General features: G+C 40.0%; 1 protein-coding gene and 1 pseudogene across 1 annotated transcript in view; one reads left to right on the forward strand and one right to left on the reverse strand.

The window, feature by feature from the left end:
* The window catches only part of IFT56 (intraflagellar transport 56), a 66,467-nt gene that overhangs the window by 12,993 nt on the left and 35,234 nt on the right, over nt 1–18,240 (reverse strand). The window contains exons 9-14 of the mRNA XM_050784995.1: nt 14,777–14,879; nt 12,782–12,837; nt 11,286–11,339; nt 10,090–10,153; nt 466–554; nt 168–251 (exon numbers count right to left, since the gene is read on the reverse strand). Coding sequence (XP_050640952.1) covers nt 168–251; nt 466–554; nt 10,090–10,153; nt 11,286–11,339; nt 12,782–12,837; nt 14,777–14,879 — 450 coding nt within the window. The remainder of the gene's footprint in view (nt 1–167; nt 252–465; nt 555–10,089; nt 10,154–11,285; nt 11,340–12,781; nt 12,838–14,776; nt 14,880–18,240) is intronic.
* On the forward strand, nt 1,394–6,496 carry LOC126949744 (male-specific lethal 3 homolog; annotated as a pseudogene).

The following is an 18,240-nucleotide window of genomic DNA, read 5'->3' on the forward strand; positions in this document are numbered from 1 at the left end:
TACAGGTGTGTGTCTCTGCACCTTCTCCACAGTGTACTTTTTAATGCATCCTAAGAACAGAGGAATCTTTAATAATCCTTAACCCTTGACCATTTTATTCCAGTGAGAAAAAGATAAGGATGTCTTTAGACAGAATCATTCAAATGCTTTCAAAAGCAGGTACCCACCTCTTCACCCTCACTGGTATTGCCTGTTGCAGCTTTGGCTTGGGCATAATTAAAGTTAAAGATGTCATCATTATAGAAGTAACTCTGAAAAACATCCCAAGAACAGGTCACATTGAGAATGAACATACAAAATATAAAACCATCAGTTATACCAGATAAACACAAAACTAACCTTAAGGATTAGTTGATGCCACTAATGCCACCATAGAAAATGGGCCATCTCTAACGATATCTTATCTTCTCTGATACATTCTACAGTATTTTGTATATAAAATCTTGTAGATAATTCTATACTGACCTTAAATGAGTTGAGGTAAATCAAGACATCATCAAATTGCTTAAGCAGGAAGAAACAGGAAGCCATGCACTGCCTCCCTGGTATTGTATCTGAAATGGAGCGGGAAAAAAACCCACATATATTCATAAAACTAAAATCCTCTTTAGCTGAAGTTTGAGTTATTTAATAATTTAGAGACAGGAAAATATTCCAAAATATCTTTCTAGATTCTGAAATTATATATTTTGTTCAGTGGACAAAACCCCAATATAATGGAGGTCACAGTCCTTGAGAGTGACCAATAATCTTTCTGGGGATTAACTCCCAGAGTCCAAAATGAACACACGCCCTGCAGGTTCACTAACTACATTAACCAGGTCATTTTCCAAGGCTTTGATTCTCTCATCCAACATGTGCATATTCAATTAGTGTGGCCTGGTTTCCATCATCACTTTTCTAAATCAACCTAGCACTTCCAATCTCAAATGGAAAAATAATTTGCCATGGAACCATCTGATTCTGATCCTGATCCAACTTTTTGCCTGATATCAGATTCCTATTTGAGTAGTGGAGGATTAGTGTAACTCCCACGCTTGCCACAGGCATTCCTAAAGCTCCTTATCCTGTTTCATTTTTTTCCTTTAACATTTATCACAGTCTGATATACTATGTACATCTGATATATATATATACACACACGCGTGATATATCTAATCAGATATACATATAAAATTTAAAACCATCAGTTATACCAGATAAACACAAAACTAATCTTAAGGATTAGTTGATGCCACTAATGCCACCACAGAAAATGGTGGCATTTTGTGGTGTATCTGATGAGATGTACATACATATAGTATGTGTATATATATATATCTGATATACATAGTATATCAGACTGTGATAAGTGATAAAGGAAAAAAATTAAACAGAATAAGGAGCCTTAGGAATGCCTGTGGCAAGAGTGGGAGTTATACTAATCCTCCACCACTCAAATAGTAATCTGATATCAGGCAAAAAGTTGGATCAGGATCAGAATATACATATCAGATATACATACGTAGTATAAATATATATGTACACACACACACTATATATATACTATATATTATTTCTTTTCTTTTTTTTTTGAGACAGAGTGTTGCTGTGTTGCCCAGGGTGAAGTACAGTGGTGTGATCTTGGCTCATTGCAACCTGTGCCCTGGGTTAAAGCAATTCTCCTGCCTCAGCCTCCCGAGTAGTTGGGATTACAGACACGCACCACACTTGGCTAATTTTTGTATTTTTAGTAGAGATGGGGTTCCACCATGTTGGCCAGACTGGTCTCGATCTCCTGACCTCGTGATACGCCTGTCTCGGCCTCCCAGAGTGCTGGGATTACAGGCATGAACCACAGCGCCCGGCCACTATATATTGTTTCTAGTCCATCTGCCCTACTAGACTTAAGTTCCACAATGGTTGGGAGTTTTGTTTGTTTACTGCTGTATCCTCAACAGCTCAATAAATTTTTATTGTATGAATGAATGAATGAAATGGGGAAAATAGTACGCAATAACTGGTATTGGTGAAACATTTGTGAATGTCCAGGAGTGATAAAAATATTTAATATGGCCGGGCGCGGTGGCTCAAGCCTGTAATCCCAGCACTTTGGGAGGCCGAGGCGGGCGGATCACAAGGTCAGGAGATCGAGACCACAGTGAAACCCCGTCTCTACTAAAAATACAAAAAATTAGCCGGGCGCGGTGGCGGGCGCCTGTAGTCCCAGCTACTCAGGAGGCTGAGGCAGGAGAATGGCGGGAACCCGGGAGGCGGAGCTTGCAGTGAGCCGAGATCGCGCCACTGTACTCCAGCCTGGGCAACAGCGTGAGACTCCGTCTCAAAAAAAAAAAAAAAAAAAATTAATATAATTTTCAGTTCAGCATGAACACTGTTACTCAGAATAGATGCCAGACATAGACAACCAGTACAGGCAGCACCATATTGGTTCATGCTGGCTAGCTAGCATCTCTTTTTATACCCCTTTCTCAAATCTTTCACTGAATCTTGGCTGATGAAATACTTTAATCACAAAAATGAAGTTTCAAGACTACTAGTGGGCAATATAGGTGACTATTATATAACTGTGGCAGAAAGAAAGCATTTTCTAAGCTTAATACCCATGCAAGTAATCACTATAGAAAAGAAAAACTTAATTAAAAATGGTTTTAATATTTTTTATTAATCTACTTTATTTGTTTTAAATTTTTGTGGGTATGTAGTCCATATATCCATACTGCATATGGACATCCAGTATATTTTCATACAGGCATACAATGCATAATAATCACATCAGGGTAAATGGGGTATCCATCACATCAAGCATTTATTCCTTCTTTGTGTTACAAACAATCCAATTATAGTTTTCTAGTTATTTTGAAATGTATAATAAATTATATTGTTAACTGTAGTCACTCTGTTGTGCTATCAAATACTAGATCTTATTAATTCTAATTTTTTTTTTTTTGTAGCCGTCCTCACTGTCCTCCCACTCCACTACCCTTCCCAGGCTCTGCTAACCATCACTCTACTTTCTATCTCCAAGAGTTCAAGTGTTGCCGGGCGCGGTGGCTCACGCCTGTAATCCCAGCACTTTGGGAGGCCGAGGCGGGCGGATCACAAGGTCAGGAGATCGAGACCACGGTGAAACCCCGTCTCTACTAAAAATACAAAAAATTAGCCGGGCGCGGTTGTGGGCGCCTGTAGTCCCAGCTACTCGGGAGGCTGAGGCAGGAGAATGGCGGGAACCCGGGAGGCGGAGCTTGCAGTGAGCCGAGATCGCGCCACTGCACTCCAGCCTGGGCGACACAGCCGAGACTCCGTCTCAAAAAAAAAAAAAAAAAAAAAAAAAAAGAGTTCAAGTGTTTTAATATTGTTTAGCTCCCACAAATAAGTGAAAAGTGTGTCTTTCTGTGCCTGGCTTATTTCACTCAACATAATGTCCTCCAATTCCATCCATGCTGTTGCAGATGACAGGATCTCAACTCATTCATCTCATCGCATCCTTTTTATGGCTGAATAGTAAGTATTCCACTGTGTATATGTACCACATTTTCTTTATTCCTTCATCTGTTGATGGATGCTTAGGGTGCTTCCAAATTTCTGCTATTTTGAATTGTGCAGCAATAAACATTGTTGTGCAAATATCTCTTTGATACGCTGATTTCCTTTCTTTTGGGTATTTATCTAGCAGTGAGATTTCTGTATCATATGGTCATCCTATTTTTGGTGTTTTGAGGAACTTCCAAACTGTTCTCCACAGTGGGTGTGCTAATTTACATTCCCACCAACAGTGATGCATTTCTCTGATGATCAGTGATGTTGAACACCTTTTCATACATCCATTTGTCATTTGTATGTCTTTTTTTTCTTTTCTTTTTTTTTCTTTTGAGACGGGGTTCCACTCTTGTTGCCCAGACTGGAGTGCAATGGCGTGACCTCGGCTTACTATAACCTCTGCCTCCTGGGTTCCAGTGATTCCTCTGCCTCAGTCTCCTGAGTAGCTGGGATTACGGGCGTCACCACCATGTCCAGCTAATTTTTTGTATTTTTAGTAGAGACGGGGTTTCACCATGTTGGCCAGGCTAGTCTTAAATTCCTGACAGGTGATCCACCGGCCTCAGCCTCCCAAAGTGCTGGGATTACAGGCGTGAGCCACGGCACCCAGCCTTGTATGTCTCCTTTTAAGAAATGTCTGTTCAGATTTTTTGCCCATTTTCAAATTGGATTGTTAGATTTTTTTCCTATTGAGTTGTCTGGGCTCCTTCTATATTCTGATTATTAATCCCTTGTCAGATGGCAAATATTTTCTCCATTCTGTGGATTGTCACTTCACTTTGTTGATTGTTTCCTTTGCTGTGAAGAAGCTTTTTTGACTTGATGTGACCCCATTTGTCCATTTTTGCTTTGGTTGCCTGTGTTTGTGCGGTATTACTCAAGAAATCTTTGGGCCAGGTCACTCACAAATGGTTGGGAACCTCATGTGTGCTCTGTCGTTACTGTTTGCACCCCCTGAAGGGGCCGCCAGTGGAGGAGGCCTCTGGACTAGGGTTTCTGTCTTTGTGTTAAATCTCTCCTCCAGTGTGGCCCAGTGCCAGGTGGGCTCCCGTGGGAAGCCTGCCGTCAGAACCAGATTGTTATTGTTGGGAAAGACAAAAAAGGCAGAAAGATCCCAGAATATCTGATCTATTTTAATGGCTGGAACAGAAGCTGGGATCAATGCGCGGCCGAAGATCATGTGCTTCATGATACCGATGAAAATCGTAGAATACAGCATAAATTGGCAAGAAAAGCTGTAGCTCGCCTGAGGAGCACAGGAAGAAAGAAGTGCTGCAGGTTGCCTGGTGTTGATTCTGCTTAAAAGCCTCCTCATTGACAAAAAAGATGAAAATGATGAAAACTCATTAAGCAGTTCCTCTGACAGCAGCAAAGTATGAAGAAATAAGTGAAGAAAGTGATACTGAAGAAAAGACTGAAGTGAAAGAAGAACCAGAGCTTCAAACAAAAAGAGAAATGGAAGAAACAACAGTAACTACAGAAATTCCTGAAGTTCTGAAGTAGCAAGAGGATGATTATTATTACATTAACAGAAGGAAATGGTTAGTGAAACTTTCATGCCAGACCAACATCATAATGATCTTGGAAGCATTTTGCTCTCAATGCAGCCTTTTCAGCCAATGAGAGGCCTCGTCACCATCATGCTATGCCACATGCCAGTAGGAACGTGCATTATATCCCAGAAGAAAAGAATGTTGACCTTTGTAAGGACATGGTGGATGGATTAAGAATAACCTTTGATTACACTCTACTGTTGGTTTTACTCTATCCTTATGAACAAGCTCAGTATAAAAAGGTGACTTTGCCAGGTGCGGTGGCTAACGCCTGTAATCTCAACACTTTGGGAGGCCGAGGTGAATGGATCACCTGAGGCCAAGAGTTGGAGACCAGCCTGGCCAACATGGTGAAACCCCGCCTCTACCAAAAATACAAAAATTAGCCGGGGATGGTGGCAGGAGCCTGAAATCCCCAGCTACTCAGGAAGCTGAGGCATGAGAATCGCTTGAACCCAGGAGGCAGAGGTTGCAGTGAGCCAAGATCACACCACCGCACTCTAGCCTGGGTGACAAGAGCGAGACTCCATCTCAAAAAACACACACAAAAAAAAACAAAAACAAAAAAAGGTGACTTCATCCATGTTTTTTTTTCTAATTAAGGAAATTGCCACAAACCCTAATACGATCCAGGAGGAACTCTCTCCCAGCCTGTCTTTGTTGAATTCATCCATGCCACAGTCCACAGAGAGTCAGCCAACCATTAGTGAACCAGACACCCCCAAAAGGCACAAAGCTGAGTTGGAAGCATTGCAGTCTCTGAGGCGGTCCATGAGCCACACCACCAACTGTGACAGACTTTCTGACAGCAGCACCTCACCTCCGCCCAAGGGCCAGCAGCAGCACACATCCGCCAGCATACCCAAGCTGTTTCTGCACCTGGAAAAGAAGACACCTGTGCACAGCAGATCGTCTTCACCTATTCCTCTGACTCCTAGCAAGGAAGGAAGTGCAGTGTTCGCTGGCTTTGAAAGGAGAAAAACTAATGAAATGAACGAGGTCCTATCCTAGAAGCTTATGCCTGATAATTACCCACCAGGTGACCAGTCGCTTCCACCTGTTACATTTACGGGGCATAACATTTGCTGCAATTGTTTGTAAAACTTCCAGAAATTCTTGGAAAGATGTCCTTTTCTGAGAAAAATCTGAAGGCTTTATTGAAGCACTTTGATCTCTATTTGAGGTTTTTTAGCAGAATACTGTGATTACTTTTTCCTAGAGTCAGCTTATGTCACTTCCTGTGAGGTGCATTACACAGCAAGAATCTCCGGGCTATTTATTACAATGTTGATGGTTCTGTAAGAACTCCTCTGTCTAGCTTGGTGCTCTGGGTTTCAGATGAACAACTATCAAGGTGGTGGGTCTTTACCCAGAGCACAAACACAATGCCCACGTGGGGGCTCTGACAGAGGTGGGCCCTGTTGTTTGAGTTGCCCACATACTGTAGTTATTCTGTTAGGAATTGTTTCCTGGGTGCCTATAGTGCTCTGACACAACACTTGCTACTGTGTAGGCCATCTGTGATAGCAGGAAAAAAGCAACTGGGTTCACAGTGAAATGTTTGTGGAAGCATACATAGGTTAGGCTATTTCAATAGACATTGCAGTTCATTAGCGAGAACCACATTATTTTGTTATTTGCTAGCATTAAATAAATTTTTTTTTGCAAATTGGTTTCATTCTTTTGATGAAGCTGGGCAACTCTGTCCAACAAGGTTTAGTTTGTACTTGGAAACCACAAAGTAGCCTCAAAGTATGTTAGAGGAACTCGATATTGATGGCAAAAGAAAATTTGCAGCTATACATTTGCTTCTAACAGTTCCCTCTCTGTGAAACATTATTTTTGGTGATCTAAAGAAAGCATTGCCTTTCTTGTTTGAGATTTTACAGCTATACTTTGCTGTGTAATGTTATGGTTACCTGTCTGTAAAATGTTAGTTTTAGTGATCTAAATAAAGCCTATCTTGTTTGAAAGAAAACAAAAACAAAAACAACACAAAAAGAAGTCTTCGCCCACACCAATGTCCTGGAGAGTTTCCCCAATGTTTTCTTGTAGAATTTTCCTTATTTGAGGTCTTAGATTTCAGTCTTTAATCCATTTTGATTTGATTTTTATATAGGGTGAGAGATGGGAGTCTAGTTTCATTCTTCTGCATATAGAACTCCAGTTTTCCCAGCACAATTTATTGAAGAGACTGTCCTTTCCCCAGAGGTTCTTGGCACCTTTGTCAAAAATGAGTTCATTGTAAATGTATGGATTATTTCTGGGTTCTCTTAATGTGCTCCATTGGTCTATGTGTCTGTGTTTATGCTAGTATCATGCTGTTTTGGTTACTATAGCTCTGAGGTATAATTAGAAGTCAGGTACAGTGATTCCTCCAGTTTTGTTCTTTCTGCTCAGGACAGCTTTGGCTATTCTGTTCTTTTGTGGTTCTGTATAAATTTTAGGATTGTTTTTTCTATTTTTATGAAGAATATCATTGGTATTTTCATAGGGATTGCATCGAATTTGTAGATTGCTTTGGGTAGTATGAACATTTTAACAATATTGATTCTTCTAATCTATGAACATGGAGTATCTTTCCTTTTTTGTGTGTCCTCAACTTCTTTTTTTTTTTTTTTTGAGATGGAGTCTCGCTTTGTTGCCCAGGCTGGAGTGCAGTGGCGTGATCTCGGCTCACTGCAAGCTCCGCCTCCTGGGTTCACGCCATTCTCCTGCCTCAGCCTCCGAGTAGCTGGGACTACAGGCGCGCACCACCATGCCTGGCTAATTTTTTGTATTTTTAGTAGTGACGGGGGTTTCACTGTGTTAGCCAGGATGGTCTCGATCTCCTGACCTCATGATCCACCCACCTCGGCCTCCCAAAGTGCTGGGATTACAGGCGTGAGCCACCACGCCCAGCCTCTTCAACTTCTTGCATCAATGTTTTATAGTTTTTATTGTAGAGATATTTCACTACTTTGGTTAATTCCTAAGTATTTAATTTTATTGGTAGCTATTATAAATGGGATTACTTTTTTGATTTTCACAGTGTTTGCTGTTGGCATGTAGAAATGTCACTGATTTTTGTTTGTTGGTTTTGTATCCTGCAATTTTACTGCATTTGCTTATGAGTTCTAATAGTTTTTTGGTGGAGTCTTTAGGTTTTTCCAAATATAAGATCATATCATCTGCAAACAAGGATAATTAACTTCTTCCTTTTCAATTCAGATGTCCTTTATTTCTTTATCTTGTCTGATTACTAGCTAGGACTTCCAGTACTATGTTGAATAACAGTGGTGAAAGTGGGCATCCTTGTCTTGTTCCAGATCTTAGAGGAAAGGCTTTCCACTTTCCCCATTCAATATGATACTAGCAGTGGGTCTGTCATATGTGGATTTTATTGCTTTGAGGTATGTTCCATCTATACTCAGTTGTTTTTGGGGGGGTTTATCATAAAGGGATGTTGAATTTAATCAAATGCTTTTTCAGCATCAATTGAAATGATCATATGGTTTTTGCCCTTCATTCTGCTGCTATGATGTACCCCTTGATTTGCATATGTTGAACCATTCTTGCATTCCTGGAATAAATCTCAGTTGGTCACGATGAATGATATGTTGTTGAATTCTGTTTGCTAATATTTTGTTGACAATTTTTTCATCCCTCTTCATTTGAGATATTGGACTTTAGTTTTCTTTCTTTTTTTGATGTGTCTTTGGTTTTGTTATCAGGGAAATACTGGTCTTAATGTGTTTGGAAATATTCCCTCCTCCTTTCTTTTTTGGAATAGTTTGAGTAGGATTGGTATTAATTTTTCTTTAAATGTTTGGTAGAATTCTACAGTGAAGCCAACGGGTCATGGGCTTTTCTTTACTGGGAATCTTGTTATTATGGCTTCGATCTCATTACTTGTTACTGGTTTGCTCAGGTTTTGGATTTCTTTATGGTTCAATCTTGGTTGGTTGTATGTGTCTAGGAATTTATCCATTTCTTCCAGGTTTTCCAATTTATTGGCATATCATTGCTCATAGGAGCCTCTGGTGATTCTTTGAATTTCTGTAGTATTGGTTGTATGGTGTATACATATTTGAGATGGGGGTCTCACTCTGTTGCCCGGGCTGGAATGCAGTGGTGTAATCATGGCTCACTGCAGCCTCAACTTCCTGGGCTCAGGCAATCCTGACACCTCAGCCTCTCAAGTAGCTGGGGCCGTAGGTGTGTGCCACCACACCTGGCTAATTTTTTTTATTATGATTTGTAGAGATGAGGTCTTCCTATGTTGCCCAGGCTGGTCCTGAACTCCTGGGCTCAAGCCATCTGCCAGCCTCAGCCTCCCAAAGTGCTGGGATTACAAGCCTGAGCCAGCATGCCTGGCTGGTTTTAATATTTTTATATGGAAAAAAATATCATAGGCAAAGTTTAAAGGCAAATGACCTACCAGAATGTGACAAAAGTTAATGCTCAAAAGAGCTCTTGAAAACTCTCACGCCTGTAATCCCAGCACTTTGGGAGGCCGAGGCGGGCGGATCACAAGGTCAGGAGATCGAGACCACGGTGAAACCCCGTCTCTACTAAAAATACAAAAAATTAGCCGGGCGCGGTTGTGGGCGCCTGTAGTCCCAGCTACTCGGGAGGCTGAGGCAGGAGAATGGCGTGAACCTGGGAGGCGGAGCTTGCAGTGAGCCGAGATCGCGCCACTGCACTCCAGCCTGGGCGACAGAGCGAGACTCCGTCTCAAAAAAAAAAAAAAAATAACATTTTATATCTAAAACTGATTCAAAGTTTTAAAACTCTCAGGAACAAAACAGCACATTTACTCTCCTTTATTTATTCTCTGATCCCACTTTCGCTGAGACGTTGAGAAGAACCAATTCCAATATTCTCTCTTATTTCTGACCTCCCACTTTATAATGTGAAGCCTAATAGATACATCCCTAGAGAGAGAATCAAACTTCACAGTCAATATATGCCCCATTCCAATTATAAAGCAGATTGTAAGTCCAGATTTCAGACATACCACATTCACTAGCTGATCCTCCCACCAACTGGAAGAACTGCTGGGCAATTTTCATATGATCCCTCTGAAAAACAAACTGAGCTGATATAGAGGAATAAGGTAAAAATATTTTTATCATACTTTATGGTTCTAACACATTTGTCAGGATTTAACATATACCCTTGTTTTAAATATTGCCCCAAACAATGCTAATTCTCATTAACATAACAACTAGACCCGAAACTGAATTAAAACCTGTGCAGGGACGGGAAGAAAAGAAGAAAAATAATCAAATCCTTAAATTCTATCCTAAAACTTCATTAAATGAACTCAATCATTCTACAAATATCTATTGCTCTTTTACCATATATCAGACCTTGGAACAGGAGCTATAGATATAACAAGCAGTATTTATTAAACTCATTTATTTAATAAATATTTGCTGCCTATCTATTATACAAGGCACTGCAGAATGCACTTGAGATAAAAAGATTTATTCATATCCCAGTTTGTTCCAAAAAGAACAAAGAATGCTACATTAAGATGGATAAGAGCAATTTTAGACAGTGTTTTGGTGTTTATAAAACTAACTTCTCCAGAGAAATAATTTTCCTCACTTTACAGATGCCAAAATTACAGATATACGGAAGTTAAAAAAAAGTCCCTGCAAATAAGAATGAAGTTGCACAATGATTTTTAAGTTTATTAAATAACTTGCTATTTAAAAATTGGACCCTTTTAAGAAAGCAGGAGTCTTCAGGGTTATAAGTGTTTTTTTTTTGTCTCTAAATAACACAACATTCTTTTCACAATGGAGTCTGGATTGGGGGATATGGAGAAATAAAAGGAACTACAGGAGAGCCTATTGCTGCTTGTGCTTTGATAGTCATTTTGTTCTCTTCCACACACCTATAACTTTGCAACCTACAGATTATCAGTGATTTCTTCTTCTTATTATTATTATTATACTTTAAGTTCTAGGGTACATGTGCATAATGTGCAGGTCTGTTACATATGTATACTTGTGCCATGTTGGTGTGCTGCACCCATCAACTGGTCAGCACCCATCAACTCATCATTTACATCAGGTATAACTCCCAATGCAATCCCTCCCCCCTCCCCCCTCCCCATGATAGGCCCCGGTGTGTGATGTTCCCCTTCCCGAGTCCAAGTGATCTCATTGTTCAGTTCCCACCTATCAGTGATTTCATACTCACTGAACCCATTTCCTGGCCAAGGGCTGCATTGACCACTCCTTTGAGAATATACTCCTAGAAATATGGAATAACACTGATTAAGATGAATGTGGAGCTATGAGATTATTTTCAAATTAACTGCTTGCATTAACTCAATATTTTATATAAATTATCAAAGATTACCTATAGTTACTTTTCTCTGTTCTATCCCTGGCTTGAATGAAAGAATTAGGAGTCACTCATTTAGTTTCCAGCAGCCAAGAATCTATATAACAAAATTTACCATATTTGTAAATTCTCAACCTTAAGCAAAAATAATTCAAGGGAAGCTCTAGGAGATAAGTTTCATTTCATTTAAATTCTATGGAAGAAGAAGTAAAATGTTGATATAATAATTTTTAGTACCTTCTCAACCACTGCCACTGTCTGTGACCATATCATATACATTATTTTCCCTTTCCAATTTTTTTGAGACCGAGTCTCGCTGTGTTGCCCAGGCTGGAGTACAGTAGTGCGATCTCAGCTCACTGCAACCTCCACCCCCAGGGTTCTAGCAATTCTCCTACCTCAGCCTCCCGAGTAGCTGGGATTACAGGCCTCAGCCACCACGCCTGGCTAATTTTTTTGTATTTGTAGTAGAGACGGGGTTTTGCCATGTTGGCTAGGCTGGTCTCGAAATCTGGGCCTCAGGTGATCCACCTGCCTCAGCCTTCCAAAGTGCTGGGATTACAGGCGTAAGCCACCACTTCTGGCCCCTTTCCAATGTTATAGTTACTTTTCTTTGCTAGTAATCCTTTTCCTAAAAAAAAAATAAAAGTGTCCTCTGATGTCCATTTATAAGGTATTCTCTCTTTTGGAGTCTTGAGGCCTCACTTGTATCCCTTTTTTCAGACTTGGTTCAATTCTTTAATAGATACCCTCCCTAGCGAGCAGCGTTATCAATCTTTCATTTAAGAGAGCTCACACACAGAACAGCATGAAAGAAGCTGAATCTTTTAATATACTTGAGAAATATACCTGTTTAAACTTCATGGGGTCTGGAAATATTTTCGTCAGTCCTTCATTCAATAAATGGAATGTTTACTATGTACTTCATGTACACAGTGTTAGAGATACAATATAGACACAGTCCCTGACTATAAGGAGTTAACAATCCAATGGGGAAGAAAGACAAGTTATAGACAATTTATGAAATAATTGCATGTATCTAGTTGTTAGTTTCATCAGAATTCTAAATTTTCATATTTCCAAACACTAAAGGAATTTTCCAAATTTCTTTACCCTTTTTGACAAAATGACTACACACAAGGGAGTTTAAAAACATGAAAAAGCCCAGAACATTCATTCTCATATCACAAGTCGCATATAACATTCCTAAATGAATACATATGGTCTTTTCCTGGTATTCTACAGGCAGGAGTCTGCCTGATCTTCTCTAATATGACTTCCAACTAGATTTCTGAAGTTCCACTTTTAGCAGAACTTGGTTAGTAAAAATGTAAAACATTCTCAGTTACCTGAGGAGTAGTAGGTTCCAGATCCTTAATTAAGTTATAAGCTTCTTGTACATCATCTGAAATACAACAAAGTAATTATACTAGTCTGTAATCCAGAAAACCCTTCTGAAGCAGTCCCTCCCAAAAGATAAGATCCTTCAGTACTTAAATATTCATGGGAAACATGATCTGTTTTATCCGTCTTCTAACTCTCCATATTCGGTGTTGAGTAGTTATGCTAAAAATAACCAAATCAAATATCCTTAGAAAACTCATATTAAGCCATGAAGTACCTTAAAAAATTGTTGAAGCTAAGAACATGGATGAGGCATTCTATGCCAATGGCATTGATAAGAAAAGCAACAATTTTTTTTAAAAAAGAGATATATATATATATTAAGTATATAGGAATTAAATGACATGAAGTCTGAGATTTGCTTTAAAATGTTTCAGGAACAGAAAAGAGGTGCTGAATGAAAAAAGAAGACTGGAAATATCCTGAAAAGTGCTGAATCCAAGGTGAGTATTTGGGTGTTTACTGTACTATTTATTTTTGTCTATGTTTGAAATTTTCCATAATAAAAATAATTTATAAAATATATATGCTGTTTATTTCATTCTTGTCCAAAACATATTTCTTTTTGCTTTTATATAAAATAGAGGCGGGCCGGGTACGGTGGCTCAAGCCTGTAATCCCAGCACTTTGGGAGGCCGAGACGGGCGAATCACGAGGTCAGGAGATCGAGACTATCCTGGCTAACCCGATGAAACCCCGTCTCTACTAAAAAAATACAAAAAACTAGCCGGGCGAGGTGGTGGGCGCCTGTAGTCCCAGCTACTCGGGAGGCTGAGGCAGGAGAATGGCGTGAACCCGGGAGACGGAGCTTGCAGTGAGCTGAGATCTGGCCACTGCACTCCAGCCTGGGCGACAGAGCGAGACTCCGTCTCAAAAAAAATAAATAAAATTAAATTAAAAATAAATAAATAAATAAAATAGAGGCTGGGCATGGTGGCTCAGACCTGTAATCTCAGCACTTTGGGAGGCCGAGGCAGGCGGATCACCTGAGACCAGGAGTTCAAGACCAGCCTGACCAACATGGCAAAACCCCATCTCTACTAAAAGTACAAAAATTAGCCGGGCACAGTGGCGCACGCCTGTAATCCCAGCTACTCGGGAGGCTGAGGCAGGAGAATTGCTTGAACCGGGGAGGGAGAAGTTGCAGTGAGCGGAGATCATGCCACTGCACTCCAGCCTGGGCGACAGAGTAAGACTCTGTCTCAAAATAATAAGAATAATAATAAATAAATAAAATAAAATAGGACGGTTTGTAAGTTCATATTCTTATTTTAATAAATAAATTTTCCTCCATGAGGAATATGTTGTCCTAGTTGGTTTCTACCATGCACCTAAAAAGGCCCACATTGTAACTGCAGGGCCCATGACCAAATGCCACCACAAATGCATGGTGGCTGCTACCCTGTACTCACAGCTGTTAGAAAAGGCTGCTTCAGGCGTTTGTCTAACAATTGTAATCTTACTTAGGGGCAATAAATATCATATCCTCTTTGAATAATAGTATTTCTTATAAGCAGCCTGGGATACAAAGAAACAAAGGCAGACAATCAAAGCAAATAAGAAACAGTTAATACTTTTTTCAAAAGACACAAGAAAATGTGAATGTACATTATGCAACAAACTAGAAAAAGAAAAAAGAACTATAAGGGAAGGGGAGGAAAAACAATGAAAAAGAAAGAATGGATAGAGAATAAAGTACAGAAAAATGAAAGGAAAAAAGAAAAAACAGAATGAGGGAGAAGAAGGTAGGAAGCGACAGAAGAGGAAAGAGGATATAAAAAGGCACAACAAATAACCACCAATAAACTTGTTCTATGAACTTGTTGCAAATATATTTTTGGAAGTATGGATTTAAAAAGTGAAGTAAATAGTTCCATCAGACATATTTAACTACTCTAAAATACCTCATTGTAAGTAAGACTAGGACAAATTTTTCTTACCTTGACGAAGGTAGTAAATCACCAAGTTTAGCCTAGCTTCAGGAATGACATCAACTAGGGGAGGTAAAACCTGCAAAGCCCCTTCACCTCCTCGGAAAACAACCTAGAGATATAGAAATCATGCTCTTATGGCAATAATTATGTATATATTTCTTAGTGACAATGTTTAAGGAGCTGGCACATATAACTGGGTTCATGATATTCAACTAAAATAGTACTGGGAATCAGTTGATATATTGAGAACTTTTATTATTGGCGGAATTTATTATTGCCTACCTAATCCGCATGCTTCTTACCTTCTCTCTTCTTTTCCTTCCTCTCTGCTTTTGATCCTCCTTAACAGCCTTGTCATAACTAAACATTTTATTTTTAACCCTATATAAAACCTACCTCCATTATCACTCTCTCTAAACCCTTGCCCTTTTTTATTCATAGCACTTACATCTTTATTTTATTGTATATTTCTTTATCTGTTTATCTATTACATCCACCAGAATATAAGCTCCATATGGCAAGGAACTTTGCATTTACTGTGTACTCCTAGCCTCTAGAACTGTGACTAGTATAGTCAGCACTCAGTTATTTTTTGAAAGGACGAATATATTTTTGAAGCTCTATTTATATATATGACCTTGACTTCGTTGGAAGAAAGCCATGATCTAAATTATAACAATATACACATATTGTATACCCACAAAAATTTAAATTAAAAATTTGAAAAAATAAAATTATAATAACTATGAGAAATAGAATAAAAGCATAACCCTTATTGTGTACATCTCTTTTCCTCTCCATAAGAACTGCAGAAAACTCCTAAAGTACCCAATAATTAACAAAACTTCTAGACAGACATTCTACATCAAAAACTCCATGAAGGGACTTATATATCCTTTCTGAGCCTGTTTCCTCATCTCTAAATGGCATTAGTAATGGCTACCTTTCAGGTTCTTATGAGGATTAAATGAGCTAAAGTGGGCTAAATGTGTGGCACGTATTTCAGTGTTTCATTGAATTAATTTAGTAAACATTCATTAGCATGTACTATATGCCCACTACTGTAACAAGCACGGGAGTTATAGCAGGAACAGGCCACTACCCTGTCACCCCAGACTATTCAAGTGGGGACAGACCTCCATTAAGCAAACAAATAAATATGTTATCAGGTGCTAATAAGTATTACAGAGATAAGCTAAGAAATCAAAACAAACAAAAAAAATCCATGAAAGGACAAGTTATTTTGCATACTGTTGTATTTCTAGAGCCTGGCATAGTGTATGGAATGTAGCAAACTGTTTCACAAATAAATGCACAGAAAGCAAGGTCATCCAGCATGAACTACATAATCTCTTCTCTCAACCCCAAAATATCTATCTAGTGATCTTTTTTGTTTCCTCTTTGAGATATTCCCTTCTTTTGCCAAGATTAATTCATTCACCTGTCTTCTTGAACCCATGGACTTCTAACTCCATCTGGACCTCTTTTCCCCTTTAATTATTGTACCCTCAGTCTTCCCAAAGTCCTGGTCCTACTTCTCAACTTTAAACACACACAAGGGGTTTTTGTTCTCTTGAAAAATCTTCCACTTGGTCCCACTGTTTCCTCTAGATAGTGCCCTATTTTTCTCTTTTCTTTCAATGCCACACTTCAAAAGTATGTGGCTTACTGCTTCTACTTTCTTCTCATCTTCTCACTCCTTAACCTCTCAAAACATTGGCTTCTGCTCTCAGCATACCAATAAACTCACTCTCAGGAGTCACAAATTCATCTCTTTAGCCAAATTCAATGGACTTTTCTGTCCTCTTGCTCCATGATGTGTCTGCAGTTTTGACACGGATGCCTACAAGATAACAATAATAACAACAACGCCATTTTTTCTTTTTTTTTTAGACGAAGTCTCTCTCTGTCACCCAGGCTGGAGTGCAGTGGCGCGATCTTGGCTCACTGCAAGCTCTGTCTCCCAGGTTCAAGCCATTCTCCTGCCTCAGCCTCCCGAGTAGCTGGGTCTACAGGCGTCCGCCATAACGCCTGGCTAATTTTTGTATTTTTAGTAGAGACAGGGTTTCACCGCGTTAGCCAGGATGGTCTCGATCTCCTGACCCTGTGATCCGCCTGCCTCGGCCTCCCAAAGTGCTGGGATTACAGGCATGAGCCACCGCGCCCTGCCTATCAATGCCATTTTCTAAATGCATACTGTGTGAAGCACCTTACACATTACCTCATTTAATCTTCACAAAAAAAGCAAGATAAGTACTTTTTTTTTTTTTTTTTTGAGATGGAGTCTTGCTTTGTCGCCCAGGCTGGAGTGCAGTGGTGCTATGTCGGCTCACTGCAACCTCTGCCTCCCGGGTTCAAGCGATTCTCCTGCCTTGGCCTCCTGAGTAGCTGGGATTACAGGCGTGGGCACCAGCATGACCTGCTAATTTTTGTATTTTTAGTACAGGTGGGGGTTTCACCATGTCGGTCAGGCTGGTCTTGAACTCCTGACCTTGTGATCCGCCCACCTTGGCCTCCAAAAATGCTAGGATTACAGGCATGAGCCACTGCACCCGGTCAAAATAAGTACTTTCATTTTCCCGATTCTACACATGAGAACACAGATTCAGCAATGTTAAGTGATTTACCCAAAGTCACAAAGCAAGTACATGGTAGAACTTGATTTTGACCTCAAATCTAACTTCAAAAGTTGATTTTTTTTTTTTTTTTTTTTTTTTTTTTTGAGACGGAGTCTCGCTCTGTAGCCCAGGCTGGAGTGCAGTGGCCTGATCTCAGCTCACTGCAAGCTCCGCCTCCCGGGTTCACGCCACTCTCCTGCCTCAGCCTCCCGAGTAGCTGGGACTACAGGCGCCCGCCAGCTCGCCCAGCTAGTTTTTTGTATTTTTTAGTAGAGACGGGGTTTCACTGTGTTAGCCAGGATGGTCTCGATCTCCTGACCTTGTGATCCACCCGTCTCGGCCTCCCAAAGTGCTGGGATTACAGGCTTGAGCCACCGCGCCCGGCCCAAAAGTTGATGTTTTTTAACAACCACTTATATTGCCCTGATATTTTTCAGGTTTAAAAAAATATATAAAAGTAATACGTGTTCACTGGAAAAAACTTAAAGTATTGGCCGGGCGCGGTGGCTCAAGCCTGTAATCCCAGCACTTTGGGAGGCCGAGGCGGGCGGATCACAAGGTCAGGAGATAGAGACCATCCTGGCTAACATGGTAAAACCCTATCTCTACTAAAAAATATAAAACATTAGCCGGGCAAGGTGGCGGGCGCCTGTAGTCCCAGCTACTCGGGAGGCTGAGGCAGGAGAATGGCGTAAACCCAAGAGGTGGAGCTTGCAGTGAGCTGAGATCCAGCCACTGCACTCTAGCCTGGGCGACAGAGCGAGACTCTATCTCCAAAAAAAAAAAAAAAAAAAAAAAAAAAAAAAAAAAAAACTTAAAAGTATTAAGAAAGAAAAATTTCCATATTCTTAC

The sequence above is a fragment of the Macaca thibetana genome, chromosome 3, assembly GCF_024542745.1.
Source record: "Macaca thibetana thibetana isolate TM-01 chromosome 3, ASM2454274v1, whole genome shotgun sequence".
NCBI classification, from domain to species: domain Eukaryota; kingdom Metazoa; phylum Chordata; class Mammalia; order Primates; family Cercopithecidae; genus Macaca; species Macaca thibetana.